This window comes from Thunnus albacares, chromosome 6 (assembly GCF_914725855.1).
Source record: "Thunnus albacares chromosome 6, fThuAlb1.1, whole genome shotgun sequence".
Lineage (NCBI taxonomy): Eukaryota > Metazoa > Chordata > Actinopteri > Scombriformes > Scombridae > Thunnus > Thunnus albacares.
Genome location: NC_058111.1, coordinates 13,236,691 through 13,258,449, shown reverse-complemented (window position 1 = coordinate 13,258,449; position 21,759 = coordinate 13,236,691). Strand labels below are relative to the sequence as shown.

The 21,759-nt window shown below is 40.1% G+C and overlaps 1 protein-coding gene across 3 annotated transcripts in view; it reads right to left on the bottom strand.

Moving 5' to 3' along the window:
- Positions 1-1,028: 1,028 nt before the first annotated feature.
- Positions 1,029-21,759, bottom strand: part of cadm1b (cell adhesion molecule 1b) — a 148,279-nt gene continuing 127,548 nt past the window's right edge. For 2 of the 3 annotated variants that reach the window (XM_044355352.1, XM_044355353.1), the window contains 3 exons: positions 13,164-13,214; positions 3,481-3,609; positions 1,029-3,320 (listed from right to left, as the gene is read on the bottom strand). In XM_044355352.1, coding sequence (XP_044211287.1) covers positions 3,202-3,320; positions 3,481-3,609; positions 13,164-13,214 — 299 coding nt within the window. In that variant the 3' untranslated portion in view covers positions 1,029-3,201. The remainder of the gene's footprint in view (positions 3,321-3,480; positions 3,610-13,163; positions 13,215-21,759) is intronic. The other variant, XM_044355354.1, reaches the window with a different exon arrangement.

Genomic DNA, 21,759 nt, shown 5'->3' with positions numbered 1-21,759 from the left:
CGTGAATACAGACAACTTGGATGAGTATTGGCCCTGTAAGTTAGAAAGGACAGAAATATACAAGAGATACTGTAAAGTTTACATGAGGATACTGTACGATACTAACCATATGCCTCAAAATCAGAGAAGGCACTAAATTAAGTCCTTCAGTCTTTTCCTTTATAATGATAAGTATCAAGAGGTGGGTTTAAGGCAGTGGTTATCCTTTTTCATAATACATTTACTATTTTTTTTCTTATTCAGGCAATACAATGATATCACTCACTAATTACCAAACAAGTTTTACTTTTCTAGCTGTGACAGAGTCAGAAGCATGAAGCATGCATGCTGCGCACACTGCATCTCTGTCTGCTAATGTAGGATCTTCTGATTTGTGTTGGTGAGAAAGAGAAATTTGTAACAGTAGACGGCTCCTCTGTGAAGGTTTGAGGCTGGAGGATGATAGTAAGAAAATGATCTTTCTCAAACCAAGTCTAAAGCTCTACGCAAATCTTTGATAACTTGTTAGGCTGAGAGCCCTTACAAGTAATCAAAGACAGCCCAAGGTGAAATTTCTTTACAGACAGCAAAGAAATATAACTGATTAATGTTTGCAGTGATTGAATGTCTTTTTACTCGTGTATGGGCGAAGGCTAAATGTCGTAGTGTGTAGCAAGAGTTTTTAAGCCAGGAAATAAGCAGAGATTTTTTTTTTCACTTGCTATGGGTATTCACCCAGACACACCTGATACCCTACACATCACTGAAAGGAAACCTTGCCATTGAAAGTGTAACATTCTTGCCTTTAACACCGCTCAATCAAATAAAAAGATAAAACCTTGGAAAATAAAATCAACCAAAGTCCTTGTAACATTTCCAGTTAAAGGCAGGATGAGTAGGATTTTCATTTGAAACAAACAAACAAACAAAAAAAAAAAATGATGTATAGACTCATACAAAAATAATCCCTCTCTATCATCACTTATGACCCACTAGAAGTGTGTGGAGGTGTCTTTATCTGCAGAGACCCTGCCCTCTGTCTGTATTTTCTTATTTTGCTGTGTTTGGGATGTTTCTGGGCGCCAACCTTTGGGCAGTGGGTGTGTAGCTCCCAGTCAATAACAGAGCGCAGGGTGTGAGGTCGGGACTCTTTAAACTGTCAATATTCAGTATTATCAGATAAACAATCAATTATTCAGAGAGGAGCAGTCTGCAAAGTGGACTTTTGCTGTCAGCCTTTACTTTATACAAGTAATATGCACTGTACGCACACGCGCGTAATTATCATAATTGGTCCAGGGTCGACAATGTGGGTGGTATGAAAATGTGAAGAATTTCATGTTTAAACCAAAAGCAGACACAGCAGGCCGTACCAATATCTAACAAATAATACATTTTAAAAAGATTTTATGATTAATGCAGCAGGACCAGTTGCTCTTTTAGGTACTATGTGGTAAAAAAAAGAAATATCTGACCCCAAATCAACAGACAGCCATCAGACAGGGAGTCTTTTGGCTTCAAAATTATTAGAGCAACATTTTCTGCCATGTTTTTGGTCCTCCCATCCCATGGATGAAAAAGAGTGGCAAAAATAATTGTTAGATCATTCTAGATAGAGGCAATGCTTTTAAAAGAATAGTTTGACATTTTGGGAAATGCGTTTATATGCTCTCTTGGCAAGAGTTAGATGAAAAGATACCACCTCCATATCTGTAATGTAAATTTGAAGCTACTGCCAGCAGCCAATTAGCTTAGCTTAACACAAAGATTGGAAACAGGGAGAAACTGTTAGCCTGGCTCTGTCCATAGGCAACAAAACCTGCCAACCACCACCTATAAAGCTCACTGATTAACACTTTATATCTGGTTTGTTTAATCCTTTCAAAAACAGTACCGTACTAGCCTTAACTAACTTGACTAGCCTTTTTCTTAGCCAGCAAATAGTCCCCTGTTATGGTGCAACCCCCACCTTCGGACAGAGCCAAGCTCGCTGTTTCCCCCCTGTTTCCAGTCCTTATGCTAAGCTAAGCGAACTCGCCCCTGGCTGTAGCTTCATATTTAACAGACAAATATGAGAGTGGTATTGATCTTTTCATCTAACTCTTGCCAAGAAAGAGAATAAGTGTATTTCAAAAAAATGCTGAAGGTTTCCATTAATATTTTCATGAGCAGACGTCCATCTAATGACAATATAAAAAGCAGATGACAGTAGATGTTATCCGCCATTGTTGATTTAGTGTCATTCTCTCAATAGGCAGAAAAACATGATACAGAGCTTTAAGAAAAGAATGAACAGTTCTGATTTTTTTCTGTAGAAATTCACGGCACATTACAGCTGTCATGGTGTCTTAGACTGCACTCCACAAATCCTACACGAATACTAAACTGACCTCACATCTACTACTTGTCAAACCAATGCGGGACCAGTTGTACTTTGCAGTTTGATGTGAAATTATACTAAACCGCACTCCTACTGTACTTGACTTTCAGAAACAAATACATTCTATGACGAGCATAATTACTCACAATCGTTACATTATTAATCAACACAGTGAACCTGACCTTGGGTTTGAGTGAAATCTGTGCGGAAACACATTAAAACCAATCAGACCTGCATGTATGGAGAGGGGGCAATGTGATGAATTTGCAGGGACGGTTGGACTTTGACCCAGCAGGGAGAAAAAGGTGTTGACACTGTGTTCTAGTCAGTGAACTCTGGAAATTACTCAAAAAAAAAAAAAAAAAAGTGTGGATGAGCTGGCTCCTAGTGCACAGAGACTCTCGAGCTAAAAGCTAGCTGCAGCATACATAGACAAACACCAGGCCCATTTAATCTCCTCCGAAAGCCAAATGCAACAAAGGATCAGGTGGAGTACATGGAGAAAAAAAAATCCAATCCAACAAGCATGTGAGGGGGGAAACAACAAAATAAACAAAAGAAATAGAACAAGGCACAAAATTGTCTGTAAAATAATTGAACTGTACAGAATAGGCCCCAGCAGTCCAGGAAGGGTCGGATAGGAGACTCAGCAACGCCTATTCTTACCACTTGGCCATGCCAGTCCTACTTTCCACTTTCTCTTTCTTCTCTTCCTCTTTAAATCTTGCCCTCCCCGCCCTCAAGCCTTCTCGTAACCAATCAGAGTTAGACATAATGCTCCTACAGCAAAACCACCACCACCACCAGCAGCATCCCCACCCGTCTCTCCTGGCCTGTCCTGTTTAGATATAGTACTCCTTCTTCTCGTCTGTATTGTTGTGTCCTCCCTCCGCATTGATGATGGCCGTGTCTGCATCAGCTGCGTCGTCCGCCCCTTTGGCTTCATGTGTGAAGTAAGTACCTGTGCAGGAGTACAGACAAATTAGCCACACGCTCTCCTCCTCCTCCTCTTCCTCCTCCTCTCGTGCACTTCAATCCTATTGTGCTCCACTTGCAACAAAAAACACTTGAACTCTGAGATTTGTTCATGATCAAGTATGATTGCACTGCCGGTGTTTTACCTTTGTGTCTGGCAAAGTATCGACCAAGAACAATGAGTGCACAGAGGATGGCAAACATCACCACGGCAACCACTCCTCCGATGACAGCATGGTCAATTTTCTGTGGTGCCCCCTCGCCAGCTCTGGAGTCTGAAAACAAGACAATAACCGTAAATAATTCCATGATCAGTAAACCCTCTCAGCCAGTCACAAAGCTAATACCTTCACACAGACGTGGACCACACTGGAGTCTGCGGTCATTACATCATTAGGCTGCCAAAATAAACAAATTGGTTTGTTTTCTTTCAGAGCATTTTAACATGACCTAACCACAGAAAGGAAACACTTAAATAGGCGGCTCAGAGAAATGCCAGCTTATGTTGTTTACCAATAAAAACTATGACACAAGTTGGTCCATGGAGGATGATAAATAGTTTACAATTTGAAACTAAGGAGCCCACAAATAGGCTATTAAAGCATTTTGTTGTTACTTACTGACAACTTCTGCAAAAACCACCAATAATTCAGATTGATAATACCCAGATTGAGGCTTTTCTCAACAACTTTTAATCTCTTGGATTTTTTTTTATTTTTTTTTTACCATTTTCCTTCCCAGCTTTATGTGCAGTCACATTGTCCACAAAACCATTCAAATTCAAAATCCATTCACATATTACATTAAAGGAATAGTTCAACATTTTGGGAGACACTAAGAGTTAGCTGACAAGATCAATACCATTTTTATGTCCGTATGGTGAGCCAGTTAGCTTAGCTTAACATAACTGTATTCATGAATTATAAAAAAAACAGTATCTTTTACTTGAACATGTTGTATGTCTATCTAAATTATTAACCATACACACTGCTGAACCCGGATCGTTACATGAATGCTTTCAGTGCCATACAGCCGAAATAGCTGCCTGAGCCTCTTGAGTGAGCAATGTTGAAAAATGTTTTAAGACAGTTATTACACCATGAAACAGTAGACACCGTCTGCAATTTCAGCGAGAGTTCACACACTGTAAAATATATTGCGATTTAAGAGGCCATTTCTGGAAGTTATAGAGTTCAATCATCAGAAATAGACACAAGTCTGGAGATAAATTGGCGCCCGATGTCCCCATGCAGAGAAATACGTGGCTGCCTCAGGTGTCAAAGAGCATCACTGTCTAGCATTTAGCCAGATTTATCCGTGCACCACAGAGGAACAAGGCAAAATTTGAAGCCTTTAAATTTCCAGTCTCAGAATAGTTCAGAGGCATTTATCAATAGTCTATATCTGTGCACATTTGGACTGATGGAGGAGTGGCGGGTGAGGGAATGGCTGCGCTGTTCTTTGCTGCATGAGAGAGCAGCTCAATTTTCCATCAATCTCACTAGTCATGCTCTGAACTTGAATGATTTTGATAAAAGACGAGCGGAGAGTGCAGAATTTCTCAACACTGTGAGGGCGTAATAGGTTGAGCTGAGGGGCTCTAAGACAAGTGACACATTCTCATTCTCTGAAAACAACACCTTATTCAAGTTGCATTCACGTAACGCGAGGACATCTTGGAAGTGGAACTGCAATGAAACTAATTAATAAGAAAAGTTTTGTTTCAGTTGAGCACTCTCTTAAAATGGACTCGTCTTCATGAGGCAAGTCGTGGCTGTGCGTTGGTGTGTGTGAAGGAGGGACATGCAAGGCACAGTTTGTTTACTGTATCAGGGATGTCAGATAGCAAAACTCATTCCCCGAGGAGAGGGAACAGCCCATGCTCCATGCTAATGAACATACACCCACTAAATGGCCTGTGCACAGTCCTGTCTCCTCCCCTCTTTTGCCCCCACACCTTCCTGCCCTCACCTTGCTCCTTTCTGTCTACCGTTTGACACATCCGCAAGGAAACATGCAGGGTCTCGGCTGCCTCTGCACACCGAGGGAAGAGTTTTATTTAAGAGGTAGAAAAATCCAGCCGGTGTGCAGAATGTATCAAAAAATGTCAGGGAGAAACTAAAAATCCGATAACACCTACAGTATCCGTTGTTATGGTTGGTTGCATATCAGGTTGCTAATATTATGTTCAGTACTGAATGCTGGTTGTCTGTTTGGTAGTCCTTTATTTATTACAGGGGAATGCAACAAAACATGATCGGCAGTACATTATGTGTAACGATTTTCAAATGGAATAGCCATGCGATAAATGTAACAGTAATGCTCGTTTTCATTCGTTTTGTGCTGTTGCTGTAATACCGCATTATAATGTAAGGAGATTATGAGACATGTTACATAACCCAATAAAATACAAAGGTCTAAAGTGTATTGTATGATGATTTTAAACATAAAGGTCACTAATCTACTCAGACTGTGAAAAAGAGCAAAAAAAACAAAAAAAAAACCCTGGTGATATCATTAGTGGCTTGGAGAAAACAAATTTTAAAAGAAAGCTTTTGTTACAATCTGGAGGTACAGTTCAGAGTCTGAAAGATGGGGCTATTTACCAGGCAGCGGGGGCTTGTGATATTGGTGAAAAAAGATGATATTGGTTGCATTATGGGAAATGCTGGATGCAACGTTTAAATGTTTCTCATACTAGGACATGAGTCTTTCTTAGGCTCTGCTGCTTTGATTTACGCAATTCTTTAAAATGTACTAACAGAGACTGTCCTCCCAAGAAAGATGACAAAATCAGTCATTTCATTTAATAACCCAAAATTAAATACATTTATGTTCAAGCGAAAAAGGCCTCTTTTTAAACCATGACAATGATTGTCCCCTTACTTTAACCATGGGGTCATTATTGTAATCATGACGATGAAGATCCCCTAACAATGAGGAAGTAGTAATTTGAACCCAAACCATGATCCTTTCCTAAACCTTATCAGACCCTAACCATAGTGTTGTTACATCATAAAACATTTTTATTTTTCAACGGTGATTTGTAACAGCTTTGGAAGGCAGAGACAGAGATATAATGCTGTCCTGCCAATTACTGCTGATAGGGGCGTCAGATCATAAAACATGTCTTTGTGTCGTTCTGCATGGACCAATGACACATTTTGCCATTTTGTCATTTTATTTTGGAGAACTTTGGAGAACACTGAGGAAGATGTGACTGAAAGCTTTGGAAAAACCAAGTAATTACCAAGTCTTGTAATAAGACTTTTTTGTCAAAAATGATTCTTTCATAAATGGGCTGCATTTATATAATGCTTGTATCCAATGACTCATTCACACCTACACCAGTGGTTGCACGCTACATTACCATACACTGGCCTAATAACCATTGCGAGTAATTGGAGTCTTAAGTGTCTTGCTCAAAGACACTTGAAATGTGGACAGAAAATCCCTGTAATCAACAGCCAACCCTGCGATTATTGGACGACCCACTCTACCTGCTGAGCTACATCCATTCCCAAATCTGGCTCTTGTGAGTCCCCCAACTTTATGAAAGTGCAGTCATAAATCATTGGAGTGCACAGTTCATGAATCTGTGAGCAGGAACATCTTAAAATATAATGTTTTATAATATAACAACAGAAATGTCAGGTTCAGTTTTGCCAAAGAGATCCATTCACACCTCCACTGTCCACCCACTGCATTTGAGTAGAAGGATCCAGGTTTAGTCTCCAAAAGTGATGTTCTGTATGTGACCCTGACCTCAAAGAGAACAGAATTTCTTTATAAAGTGTCACATTATCATAACTATAATTCCTCTTCCTGTGTAGATTAGTTTGTCATTCGTTGCTCTAACACATCCAGGATCAAGAGTGTGATTCCCTGAGACCACCCATGTTCAATATATACGCATTCATAATACTGCAAGGTGCTTAAAATAGAAAAAAAACCTCCAAATGACAGGCAATATTATTACAGCAGCCTTTGTGGCCTCACACTTGAAATAAGTAGAATTTGATTATGTCTGTAATGTGGATGGTGTCCATACTGCCGGCACAGCTCTGCTCACGGCTCGATCTGGGAGTGCTGACATGCCCACACCGGCGTCCTGACAGGATGTGCACAGCCGTGGGGATTTATGGGGGAATAAAGAGGATTTGCAACTGATGCCTGTGTCTGCGCGTTGGTGAAATCTGCTCTGCTGAACTCCCAGTACCACATGCTTTACAGTCGCACCTTTCCGTCTCTGTACTGGAATGACTAATTGCCACTCTGGTCAGTAACAGAACATCCAATCGGACTATCTGTCAGCCGGGAGATCAGAGCTCCAAGCTTGTCACCGGGATGATTACATGGAACATAATTTCAGTTTTCCCATCTTTTTTTCTTTTAATAGTTTTCTGCTGACATAACGAAGCATATCTCACACACGCACAACCATACACACACACACACACACACACACACACACATATCCTAACCAACACACACAAACACATTACAATTTATAGATGTAATTACATGGATATAATTGAAACAATGACTCTCTTGCATTGATAGAGCAAACCCTTCACTTGCACTGAATAGATTCTCACACTAACCCTTTGCTGGGCAGTGGCAGGACAATGGGACATTGCTGCAGAATCAACTTAAGGGCCGTCAATACCCATTTTGCAGCACTGAACTGCTAACATCCGTGTCTTTTGTATTTGTTGCAATTCGAAAAGGAAATGAACATAATGAGATGAGCATACATGGGCAATCTTCACCAAATCATTTTTCGTATTGCTGTTGTAGCAGACTATCAACAGAGTACAATATTGTCCTCAGTAGAATTCCAATGCCACTGCTTGTCCGCTAAATAGATTTCCGGAGTCCTTTGTAATAACACAAACAATGATTTGAAGATGTACAAATACAAGCTGTGACATTTAACAGAGGTGCTGAAATACAAGTGAAGGTTTGACTACAACTAATAAAATGGGAAAATTGTGACAGTGAACTTGAAGTCCTCGATGGCAGTTTATTGTATCTTTTGAGATTGACAGAATTCTCCACACAAAAGCCTGTCGCACTCATCTCCACTTCATACTTCCCCTTAAATGTGTTTTCTCCCGGCCGAGATCAAGGCAAGGGAAAAGGTTGACAAACTAATAGAAATCTCTGCTTTTCTTCCAAAAGTTCGGCCGGATAACGTGCCGCAAAAGTACGAGGGAATAAAATTCAGACACAATGTGAATTCATTGGCACATAACAGTCACATAACATTCAATCTGCAAAACCCAGTGTGCTTAGTACAGCCCATTATCATTTACAACTACTCCATGAAAAAAACAATATTACTGCAGTGAAACAGGGTGGGCTGGCATTACTAACCTTTTCCCTTGAGTCCAATTAAAATGGACCATTACAATATTTTCTTTCTTTAATAACTGTTTAAAGCAAAGACAAAAACCCCAAAAAAACTGCAGGTCAGAAAAAACACAATTTCAACTGGGAATAAGAGTAAACAAATGTGAAAAAAAACTAATTAGCATTTCTAAATGATTCTTTAATTTTTCCAATGAAATACTTCAAAGAGGAATGATACATGTGAGAGTTAAAACAATTGTGGTAAATGTTTAATGACTAATTATGTTGAATACTAACTGCACTCATAAAAGTCTTTGTGGAAGTCAATGGTGTACACGCAGTAAGACTTGAATCCCAAGACTAAACAGCAGTGGAAATCTGCCAACACCTAACATGCAGTAAACAAGACATGCATGAAGACCTGACAGAGATGGATTCCTAAAATACCATCTGGCGCTAAAACACAGGATTTCCTATGTGCTTCCCGATGTGTTTGTTACAACAAAGACGTGAACAACCCTGAAGTCATGTACTGTATGTATTCTTTGCAGCACATGTTAAAGTCAGAAGGATTTACAAATCCCTTATGGCTTAGTCAAGCAAGTAATAAAAAGCACATTATGGTTTGTTGTCTTGTCAATTCTAAAGGGTGCAGTATAGAGGCCAGATGCAGGTTCATGTATCGTGTAATGTTTGCTTGCAAAGCTCTTACTGGCAGTTAATTTACAGTGTTGTAGAACCGATAAAGCAGAAGCATGTTGACCTCTGAAAATCCCCTTTAACTCATCACACCCAAAAGCATATTTAACATTTAATTCTTGATGTAACTGAGTTTTTACATTCCTCCATTATATTCATCTGAGATCCTACTGTACCATGCTAAACAACAGTTTACCCTGGACTGCAGATCTGCGGAAACATAGGGTCTTTTCAATCAAGTCTACAACATAATTCCTTGTTCCATGTCTTTCCTCTGGCTCCTCTCGACAAGCCGGGGGAGAGGGGGGTTACTGGAGGCTTAGCCAGGATATAATGTCCCTGCCTTGGATCATCTCTGAGCATCTGACGAGCTGGAGCATTATCGCCACAGACTCACTTTATTCCTTCAGAGCTGGGGATTCTGGGTAAATTCTACCCTCTGCCCAAAAGAAATACAACCACTGACAAAGAACTCATCGAGTACAATTTTCTGTGATGCTGCAACCATCTACTGTCCATCTTGAAAGTAATACTACGCAAGCTTCATTCATGCTAAAATTCTTACTTTATGTTATAAGAGACAGCTGCATACTAGTGTGAAATGTCTCAATCTAGTATTTGAATCAGCACAAAGCATATTTGGCAACTTTTTCTTGATACAGGATGTCAATTTAAAGCTTTTTGTTTTAGTATAAATATTCATTAAAAACACAGAGATAAACAAGGTCTAAAAACTTTTAAACACATGAAAGAATGTTCTTATGAAAGGATGACTTATCTCTCCCAAGAGGTCCACACACACACTTTGCATCTTTTAAGACACCTAAATACCTGACAATGTGAACTCTTCTGACGCTCTCTGAACATGAAACAAGCAGAGAAGACAAACAACTGTGAGATTCTGTGCTTTAACGCTGCATTTGCTCCCCCACAGTACAAAACCATATGTGGGCCTTGAACTGGTGCCTCAGTTGTAAGGCTACACCCACAGGGAAATCTAGCAAGTGAAATCATTGCGTTTGGGAATTAAAGCCTATATTTTTACATCAATTATGATCCAAACCAAGAAGAGGTAGAGCATTAACATTTACTAGAATCCCTCTTATGTTTCCTTTTAGCAACTCGAAAGCTAAACGTGTTCTTTAAGGTAGCTGATCCCAGTCACAATGGGATGGGTGGAGCTATCAAAATATGGCACAAACAAGGTTTAAAGGTGCAATCTGGGATCTAAATGTGGATAAAAAGGGAGCAAAAATTCAAAACTGTTTGTCTACTACACCCACTAACACTCGACAACAACTAAATCTACTGTATGTTATCCAATTATTTATAATTTTCAGGTTTACATCTGTAATGTGTAAGCAGTTTCCAATTATGACCAGTGGACAAACACACAAAATTACTAAATTTTCTAAAATAACTCAAACCCTTCAATCTATATGTGACAATAACTGAAAATTATGTGTCACAAAAATCACTAATTGCACCTTTAAAACCAGGATCATATAGAGTAGTAGCTCAGTGGTTTCTGATTACGACAGGAAATCACAGCTGGTGGTGGCAAGTGGCCGTGCTGCTTCCCACGCTGGTTCTAGTGAATGAATAAGAAATCTTGCTGTATACATCCTTATTGGTGAGAGGAAAATGCTATACTGTGCTGTTATGCTGATTAAGGTAGTGCTAAAGCAATCTACCGCAAGCCAGCTTAGCATTGCCCCTGTGACAGGGTATTTAGAAGAGTAGTGAACTGCAAGAAAGCTCAATTACATCCTCCCAGCATGTACTGCATAAATCACGGTAAATCCTCTTTCAAGCCTGTCTTTCGGAAATTACTGGAATGTTACAGCGGGAAAAAATGGAGACGGCTGCATCAGTGCAACTCCGAAGAGAATAGCTTATGGAAACATGCAGAGTAATGCACAGTTCTGCAACTTCCTTTTTGACTCTCCCATGAGTCAGAAAACTGAAATGACTTTGTATCCAAGCAGTGTAATAACTGTCATACTGCTAATACTTAAAGGCATACTATGCAATGTATAGACTCATGCAAAAATAATCCCTTATGACCCACTATAAGTATGTGGTGGTGTATGTATCTACAGAGACCCTGCCCTCTGCCTGTATTTTCTTATTATTTTGCTGTGTTGGGGACATTTCTAGGTGTCAGCCTTTTTGGCAGTGAATGTGTAGCCCCCAGCCAATAACAGCTTGCAGGGTGTGAGGTCGGGACTTGTAGCATAGTGACCAGGTTACATTGCTGTTTATGTGCTTCAGTATTTCCCTTGCTTCTCCGTCTCTCTGTGTGCTGCTCCTCTGCTGTCTGTGTGTCTGTTTGACCGAGGGCGGGGCTGAGCTACACACACACACACAGATATATGCAGAGCAGAGAGGCCACAGCAGACAGGATAAGCGTGTGCTTCGGCTGCATTCACACAAAATCCGGCAATGTGGCACCTTCCCACAGGGATGTGTGGAGGTGTGTGGAGGTGTGGGCATGTTTATTTATGCTTTAGAACGTAACTGCTGTGAAACAATCAGAAAATGTTTTATTTATCTGATTCACAGCTTTGTTCTTGCTACTGCCACTTGCTCTCTTCATTCACTCTCTAGCTTGCTTGACCACCACTGCTCGCTCTCTCTCTCTCGCTCTGCTCTCAGCTTGCTCTGGTGTCCCTGACCTGGGGAGGAGGGGCCAGTTTTGAATGCTGTGCTTACAAACACCAACCAACAAATCCTGCATAGTATAACTTTAAAGAGAAAAAAACGGGTAGAAATTTCAAACAAAAATAAAGTTTGGGGAAGTGCATTGTCATAGTGAACAGAGATTTTAAAAAACTCAGAAGACACACAAATATGACAATGGACTGAGCCATTTATTTGACTACTGACATTATTTTTAATAAAAAAAACACAAACAAACTATTGAATAGCAAACTGATTGATCAACTGAAAGAATAAATGGATGACTAAAAGCTGCCATAATTATTGGAGGGAGTGAGTTATAAATGTATTATTTGTATATTGACACACATCATTTTTAGGTCTGTATGAATTGCAGAAAGATCATGACAAAGGGCCAAAATTGCTGTATCTCGAAAGCAGCTACTGATAAACCGATCTATTCTTTAAGGACAGTTTTTTGTATTAAAATGTCACATTCTGGCATATCCAAATGTCAACTCCCAAGGTTGCCTCTCCATCTGTCTAGCCTTAGCGGTGCTTTTGAAATAATAGTGATTTTTTTTTTTTAATGGTTAATATTGAAGTACATTTAGAGCTGAATCAAAAGTATAAAATGGTGTGATCAGAAGGTTGGCAAATGAACTGCCTTTCATTCATTTCATATGTCTTTGAGAAAATAGTTATTGATGTTTTCTCGGCCTTGCAAAGACGAAGTGTGACTGGCATTTGTAGGGGAAATGTAAAGGGCATTATAATATGATGGATGGGCCAGTTCAGATATAGCTGTAGATGCTGATAAGATAACAGAACAGCAAAGCAGAGTCTCTACATTTTCTCAGATCAAACATGTGACTGGAAAGGGCTATGACAGGTGTCTCTGACAACCCCGTGCTGCCTGTCCTCAATGTCACCTATCAGCAGCGCTATCTGATTAAAACTGGCCATCCACAGTCTCTCTTAGCATTAGGTACAAGCCCTCACTCTTTCTCTCTCTGATCACCTGATCATACGTGCATGCAAGCTCACACACAGACACACACATACACATACACACACGATTGCTGAGAGGGACAGTAGTGGGGGCATACAGTACCTTGCGTGTTGACTGGATTGGTGGTGGGTGTGGGGATAGTAGTGGGAGCATCTAGATGAAAAGAGTAAAAAAAATAAAGAACATGTATAAGAAATAAAGAAAGACAAGAGTAAAGAAAGACAAAAGGCATTGAAGATGAAAAGCTGTACTATAAAAATCATAACATGCACATGTTTTAGCTACTGTGGTGAGAGATTAAGAGTCCATGCCAGCGGCTCTATGATACTGTACTTAGGAACAGTGGTGCTTTGATCTAAAAGCTACGTCAGCATGCTAACATGCTGATGTTTAGCTGGTATAATGTTTACCATGTTAGTTTTGCTTGTTAGCATTCTAATATTTGCTAATGCTAAGCTGACCATTGAAGTATTTAGTATAGACTATCTGGGAAACATGGATGTCTGGACAAAATTGTGTGCTAATCAATTAAGTAGATACCCAAACCTTTGGGATCACCAAAGGTATGAGTATCCATCCTCTGTGAACCATGAATGTCTGTACTAAATTTCATGACAATCCATCCAGTAGACTAGTATTTGAGACATTTCACTAAAAAACAAAACGTCAACCTCATGGTGGCGCTACATCAGAGGATCACCAAAGTATTTAGCATACATCATCTGGGAACCATGAATGTCTGTACAACATTTCATTACAATCCATCCAATAGTTGTTGAGATATGTCAGCTTGGACAAAAGTGACTGACTGACAGACCATTATTGCCATCCATAAAGCTGTTCTGCTAGCATGGCTAAAGATACAAAGAAAAAGATGCTGATATTTCACTGTACTGCATGGGGTCGTATTAAATTTCATTATGGCAAACTATTTTATTTCTTTTTTTATGCATTTTGTAATTAACTATGAATAATAATGACTGGCAATCATGGAAAGGTATTGCTATTGCTATTTTCCAGAGTTGCTCTCAATAATTAAGTCAAACTGCAAATTAAACCACTCTGGTGGTCTCCCGCTGCAGCGCAGCAGAGCCCCGAGCAGCATCCTCCGCCCCACACTGTACTGATTAGGCCTGTCAATAACCCCCAAACAAAATAATCAGAAAGACAAAATGGAGGGCAATTCAGGTATGCAATGGTACTAAGTAGGGCTGAAAGCTGCCTCATCAGGGGAATATATGCCTGACTCTGGTGCAGGGGAAAGATAGCACGACCCCTTGCTGAGGGAGACTCACAGCAGGGGAAATTGGCTGGCTGTATCCATGCCTTTACTGTCTGCACTCCATCAAAAGACAGCAGTGGGGGACCACACACTCCCAAACTAATGATAAAACATCAAGGACAGCATAATGTTGCCGCCGGGGATGGAGTGTATGGCGGAGGTGGTGTTGATGGTGGTAGGGGGGTATCAGGGTATCAGGAAGAGATTTTCCTCTGACAGTATTTGAAGAGGGGGGTGGGCTAGATTTCTTTCCCTGTGACCGAAGGCAGTCTGATAGCTGAAATGTAGGTGTCTGGAAGAGGGAAATTGGCCATTCAGGGAAGAGGGTCTTCACAAAGGCCGGGATAGGATGTGGCACATATAATATCCAGCCGAACAAGAATTCTCCATGGGCAATTTCCAGGCTGGATGACTCTGGGCTCAGCATTATGAGGGCTGAAATATGAGTGTATTTTGGAGAGGCCATATTTTCAGGGAGCATTTGTATCAGTGAGGAATTTGATATGAGAAAATTTAACCATAAAGTGAACCAATGTAGAAGAAATTGTTTATCTATGCCTGCTTAAACCGACTTGCCAACACAACAGCAGGGTAGATATTTTGCTTTTCGTTTGTCTATTTTCTGTTGCTTAAAAGTTCCTTTTACATGAAGTTTTACAAAGGTTTCCTTCAAATACAGCGGAAATATTCTACAAAAAAGGTTATTACTGTACAGTTTATCTAATTAACTCATATTAACAATAATGCATCTAAAAGCTTATGTGTTCAATGTTATCCTCACTATCCTGCATATTTGATGAAATCAGCGCGATTCATTTTCACAACAGCCTTTCATAAAACAGGAAGACCCATAAGGCCTGTCTGCTCGTGTTATGTCAAAACCCTGAAAAACCTCAAATTTCCAGTGGCTTGTGAATCTTTGACTTTTTGTCCATAGAAGATTTATAGGTCAAAGAGTCAACTGCGGGCTAAACCGCGGTGGTAAAGGCGGCATTGTTCTCCTGCCAACAGGCAGTATGTGTGAGTTATAGCACCAGGTCACCTCTGAGAGAGAAAGGCCTCTCTCTGACCAGCTCTCCCCCTTACCAGACACCAGCCAGGGGGCACATTTTACAGCCTGCTGCAGACACACCTTCACGGAGAACAGCATGACAAGCCTCTTTCGACCAGCCACATACAATAAACGCACCACAATAGAACTTGATTTGATGTGGATTTACATCGGCCTCACACCTGTCTGGGCTGTCGCACAGTGAAAGGTCATTACTCTCTTTGAAATAGGAAGAGCCAGAAGGACTAGCATTGGTAGAGGGTGGCAGCAGGATGAAAAAGAATTGATGGACAATTCAGCTTGGCTTTATATCAATAATGCTCACAAGAGAATATTATCAAGGACAAAACAACTCATTAAAATTATTTACTATATGTTGCATGCAGTTGCTTAAACAAAAGATGTTTTTTGACAGGCATGTGATGGCTTTAAGGGAAAAAGAGCTCATAAATTACAAAACAAAACAGTCACAAAAAATGACAGATAAGAGAGGAAAGATGCTAATTTTACAAAAAAAATATGAAACGGGAGTTAGTGGTTGACATGGGAGTGGTAGATTGGTGGATGGTTGGTGTTGTGTGTTAAAAGCTGCAGAGAAACAGCACAAGGTTATCATGCTAGGACCAATCTATGTGCAGAAACACACACTAATTAAGCCACTGTAGCAAGCATGATTAGTCTGGGACAACAAACCCTCATATGGACCACAACATGATTTGGTCTGGCATTAAATCCTCTTGAAAAGAGGAGTGGGAGTCGCAGACATAATTATATGCGGTTATGAGCACCTTTTACCAATCTCCTGTGTCTCATTATTGCGAGCTGAAGTCATAGCATTTTCAACACTCACACACAAGAGATGCAGTGTTAATGGAAATTGGTAAAATGTGTGGATAGGAAGTTACTAATTGACAAAGTCATGCCCAAAGGCAAAAACATTGATAACATAGATACTGTAGGTAGAGATGATTGTTTTATTCTGGACTAGAGAACATCAGCTTCCTACTTGCTTTTCATTAATTCATGCAACTGTTACAGTATGGGCACAGCATGGAGTGAATGATACATGAATTTAACAGCAGCAGACACACATCATTTATGACCTTTATAATACCTGCAGGCAATTCAGTGAAAACATCTGAGCAATTAGAATATTATATTATTATTTTAAAGATTTGTCTTCAAGAATATAATACATTAAAGCATTTTTTTTTTACACCTTGTTCATAAAATACTACATATGAGATTTACTGAAAGGTGAAGTACGGCAACTCTCAGTTGCAAAGGAATCTTCACAAAACACTTAGGAATTTAGTCATGATAGCTTGAATAAGTCTGCCTTGAGTGAGCTATTTGCCAACATATGCTGTCCTTTTGTTTGGGAGTGATCATTATGGGCCCATTGGGAACAAACAGATGTCATCATCTGCCTAGCAGAGCACGATGATGAATAACCATGGGGCAACAGAGTTATGGGAGTCACAGGAAACCTATGTCACAGTGACAAAGTCACACATGTCAGCTGATGAAACAAACACATTATTTCTCCGAACATCAGAACCACAAGGACCTACAAAACAGCTGAACATCAGATATATGATGATGTGAAAATCAGTATGTTCCATTAACTGCTTGCTGGGAGTTATTATTTTAAGCATTCTAGTTTTTCATCGCTGAAAAACACTGCTTCTATGAATGCTTTGTACCTTAGAGATTTGGATTAGTGAGGTCCTACTGTGTTTGAAGCCCAGTTTATAAGACATTCCTTAAACCACACACAGTTAATTCCTCCTGCAAATTCAACACATCAGCAACAGCACTAAAGCATTCAAGAGGCTGATATTTCACAACTTCTGAAAGTTTCCAGGTGTGGAAATTCAGTCCCATGTTACTGTTCTCTTACATAGTCAAAATCCTGCATTCACCACACTCATTTAAAACATTTTTCTTCTTTAATTTCCACTGTCAGGTTCTTCCCAAGACTATGCTTTTCTATTAAAAACCTATTCACTGCCTCCCCTACAATTGTTGAGATTGCATTGACATTAAAACCATCACAAGAGCATTTATTTTCACATTTGCGCATTTTCAACAACTGTCATAAGCATTTGCTCATCAGCCTGACAAACAAACACAGACACAAAAAAGAAATGTTACATTGCTGGTCTTTGACACATGGTTCATGGCTATCAACACGACCTAAACAAGCCAACTGAGTGCAAATCAAAACAATATCACCAGTCTGGAACCTGCAATCGTCTCTCTCACAAAATCCACAACGAGCCCATTTTCAACAACAGTTTTGCTTTTAACACAATACACTCTGCACCTCAACTCCTCTCGTCTGATCCTGCTGCGCACATGTTGGGTTTAAACATGAGTGTTGTTTTCAGCACCCAAATCTCACAATCTGCATCAATGTGTGATGAATCAGATATAATGGTATGCTTTTGTACTATTGCATAACCAACCAGGGTTTGAATTTTTAAATAGAGAGAGGTGCCCTATTTTCAGTGTGGCCATGTCTGAAAGATATACAGACAATCGCAAAGTTTCATTCACAATGCTCCTCAAACAACCAAAAGTATGGACATGGGCCATACATGGAATACATTTTTGGGATACATTCTCACTAAGTTAAAACTAATCAGCTACTTGCTCACACATATAATTACATGCTAAAAAACTAAAAATAATTATAATAATAAAATGTATCATACCTAAAGATTCAGGAGTTCATGACAAAGTATGTGCACAGCTTAGCTTTGATGCACTTCTGCTGCATCAGAAACTAGTTTTTGGTCATGCAAGGAGCTCTGTTATACAGTACATACAGTAGTAATACATGTACAAGGGTATGCTGACATGCAGCAATTTATCATACTGTGTCTTAAATTTTGGCCATTAGTGCATCTTAGATTTTTCAATCATGCAAAATACTACTAGATATCAATGTGTTGCTCAGAGAGTTTAAAGCAAACTTCAAGAAATATTACTCTTCTTTTGACATGACATTTGTTTAAATACAAGCCTTACAAGCAAGACTTAACCTGCACTAGTGTAAGCTTTCCAAGTAAAAAAAAACACCTGTTCTAATGTTTGAATTACAGACTAGAGATGCAGAAAGGAATATTTTGTACATACTACTTGAGAGTCTATAGAGCAGATTCACCCTCAATCCTGGTGTTGGGTATGGTCACTGGCAGACAATGTTCTTGGCACACAGGAAGAAACAAATTGAAAATTGGGATTGAAATACAAAACACTCTTCTAAACAGCAGGGAGCAAGCGCTCCAAGGAGAGAAAGCTAAACTCACCAACAATGGCTGCACCTGCTGCAAATTTATTTCCCCCCTCGTCCTCGTCACCCTTGCCAGCCACCAAAAATAGGAAATTAAGGTCCGAGGAAGTGTGTACATCACTGACGTCATGTTACATGATTTCTAAATGATGAAGGCCTTCTTGCTTTCAAAACTTCAAACAGTTCCCTCCTGCTGTTCCCCCCCTTGGGGTTTTCGAGTGCAAAGATGCCTGGTGCACCTTTAAACAGTCGAGTTGTTTGCAAAAAAAGTTTAAACTTTTTCAGATTATGTGTGATTGCAGAGTGAATTGCAGAGTGCATTGAGTGAATTCAGTGGCAGTAGCCTCCCTTATTTTATGTATCTGTTGTTTTGTTTTTTTGTGTACATGTCATTTATTTTATATGTTTGGCTTAATTTTATGTTTTATTAAATGGTGAATTGTGGATTTTGATGTGTTGAAAATCAGTGTGTCACGTCTGACAGTCATGTTTTAAAACCACCACCATCACCTCAATCCCCAAAAGGATCCCAGTTACTTGTCTGAATGACTACAAGCCCGTTACACTCACTTCAATCTTAATGAAGTGCTTTGAGAGAGTGGTTCTGGCCCACATCCAGAGTAATACACCTGAGTCTCTGGACCCCCTGCAGTATGCGTACCGCCCAAACAGATCCACTAAGGACACTATCTCTGCAGCTCTGCACATAGCCCTCTCCCACTTGGGAAACAAAGATGCTTACATCAGAATGCTCTTCATCGATTACTGCTCAGCCTTTAATACAGTCCTCCCCCACAAACTCACAAACAAACTGTACAACCTTGGCCTGAACCCCACAATCTGTGACTGGCTGTTAGATTTCGCTGGCAGACTGCAATCTGTCAGAGTTGGAAATCTAACTTCAAACTATGTGATGATGAACACTGGCACCCCACAAGGATGTGTCCTCAGTCCCCATGTGCTACACAGCCACAACTGCTTCGTCTAACACAAGGACAACACTGTCCTGAAATTTGCTGACGACACCACAGTCATTGGTCTGACCACTGGGGGTGATGAAACGGCACACAGGAGAGAGGTGGCAAGTCTGGTGACATGGTGTGATAACAACAATCTCTCTCTCAAATCAGATAAGACCAAGGAGATAATAGTGGACATGAGGGAGGAGAGGAGACCTCATCAACCGCTGACAATCCGTGAGACTGAGGTGGAGAGGGTCAGCAGCTTTAAATTCCTGGGTGTCCACATCAGTGATGACCTCACCTGGACGTTTAACATCCCCCAGCTGGTCAAGAAAGAACAACAACGGCTGTGCTTTTTAAGGAGACTGAGGAAACTCAGCATGTCACCGAGGATTCCCAGCAGCTTCTAAAACTGCATCATAGAGAGCATCTTGACCAGCTGCATCGCTGTGTGGTATGGGAACAGCACCGCCATGGACCGCAAAACGCCTGCAGAGACTGGTAAAGACTGCTGAGAAGATCATCAGGGTGCCCCTGCCATCTCTGCAGGACATCTACCACCAGAGAGTCCATGAAAGAGCCTGCAGCATCATCAAAGACTCCACTCAAACCCAACACAGGTTTTTCACACTTATGCCCTCTGGCAGGAGGTACAGCAGTGTGAAATGCAGGACCTCTAGGTTGAGGAACAGCTTTTATTCTCAGGCCATCAGACTGATCAACAGATCCAATCCACTGCCCCTGACCCCACTCTAACCCACCTCAACATACAGGAAGCTTCGCCCTCCCTGCCCCATCCTCTCTCCTCCTGATATGCTATTTGTTTCTTTTCTTTTCTTTTTATATTTTTCATTTTCTATACCTCGTGTTTCTTTGATAAACAGCATTCAAAGTGGAAGGCAAAGGAAGGGAGTACAGGGAAACTTGTTTTTAACTGTGCATATGACAATAAACGCTGTGACTTGACTTGACTGGGAAAAAACAAGAAGCTTCTATGAAGAGAGGTTCAAAACAAGGGGAACAAACTGTCCGCGGCATTTAAAGTATAGTCTAGGGAGAGATGGTCCCTCTATTGCCCTTTACTCGTTGGCTGCAGAACACATTGAAATTTCACCCACATCAATATCAGTCAACAGAACCAAAGTCCATCTTCACTGTGGAAATATGAAGTCAATTTTCAGCTATGAGACACAATAGTCATAGTCAATTGACTTATTTTTTTTTTGTTAAAGATCCCCACCAAACATGTTTTAGGACATATAAAAATTCTCTGTTCAGAATAATAAATTGTCTCAGACATGTTTTTTTCTGAAAAAATGTTCAGTTACCGATTTAAAAATCCTTAAAATTACAATTCCTCCTTCTCCATTCATTGAATGAGAAATCTGTGATAATGCAAATATTGTTCATTTCAAAAGTTGAACTGCTGGACACAACATGTCTCCTACTTTACTGAGAACTGCATGTGTACACGCCTTAAACTCTGATTACATGAATGTGAAAATAGTCCTCTGCACATACATCAGTGAAGCTCAAACATCCGAATGAAGGAAAAAGGAGAAAAACTGAACTTTTGAGTGGAAGGGGACTTTAAATAATTGTGCTATTAGGAACATATTGAACATGTATAAACCTCCGTGAATTTGCAGGGGTGTCTCTGCATAATCCTGCTTTTGACTGGCACTGTTGAGGTGTTGAAGTCACACTTCTCTCCACTGAAATTGCAGCATATTCAGCCCCGAAAAAGGATGTGATGTCATGGCACCAGTTTGGGCAATAAATGAATATTCAGCAGTGATCAGAAACTGTAAACAGTGTATGAGAGTGATGCTGTGGTTTGTAGTCTGGTGCTGTAATCTTGTACAAAACAAGCGGATGTATCGCTAGAATAATGATTTGTCTATTCTCAAACATATTGCATCAGTGTTTCTAGTAGCTGGCTGTGCAAATCTGCCAAAAGTGAGTAAACCTCAGGTCAGTTTATTCTTGAAACAAATGTTGACCAAAGTGCTTTACAGAGAAATTTGAAATACAATTCGGTAACAAGAATAAACAGGTAAATAACTTTCACAGATTAAAATAAAACAATTATGTAGTCATAA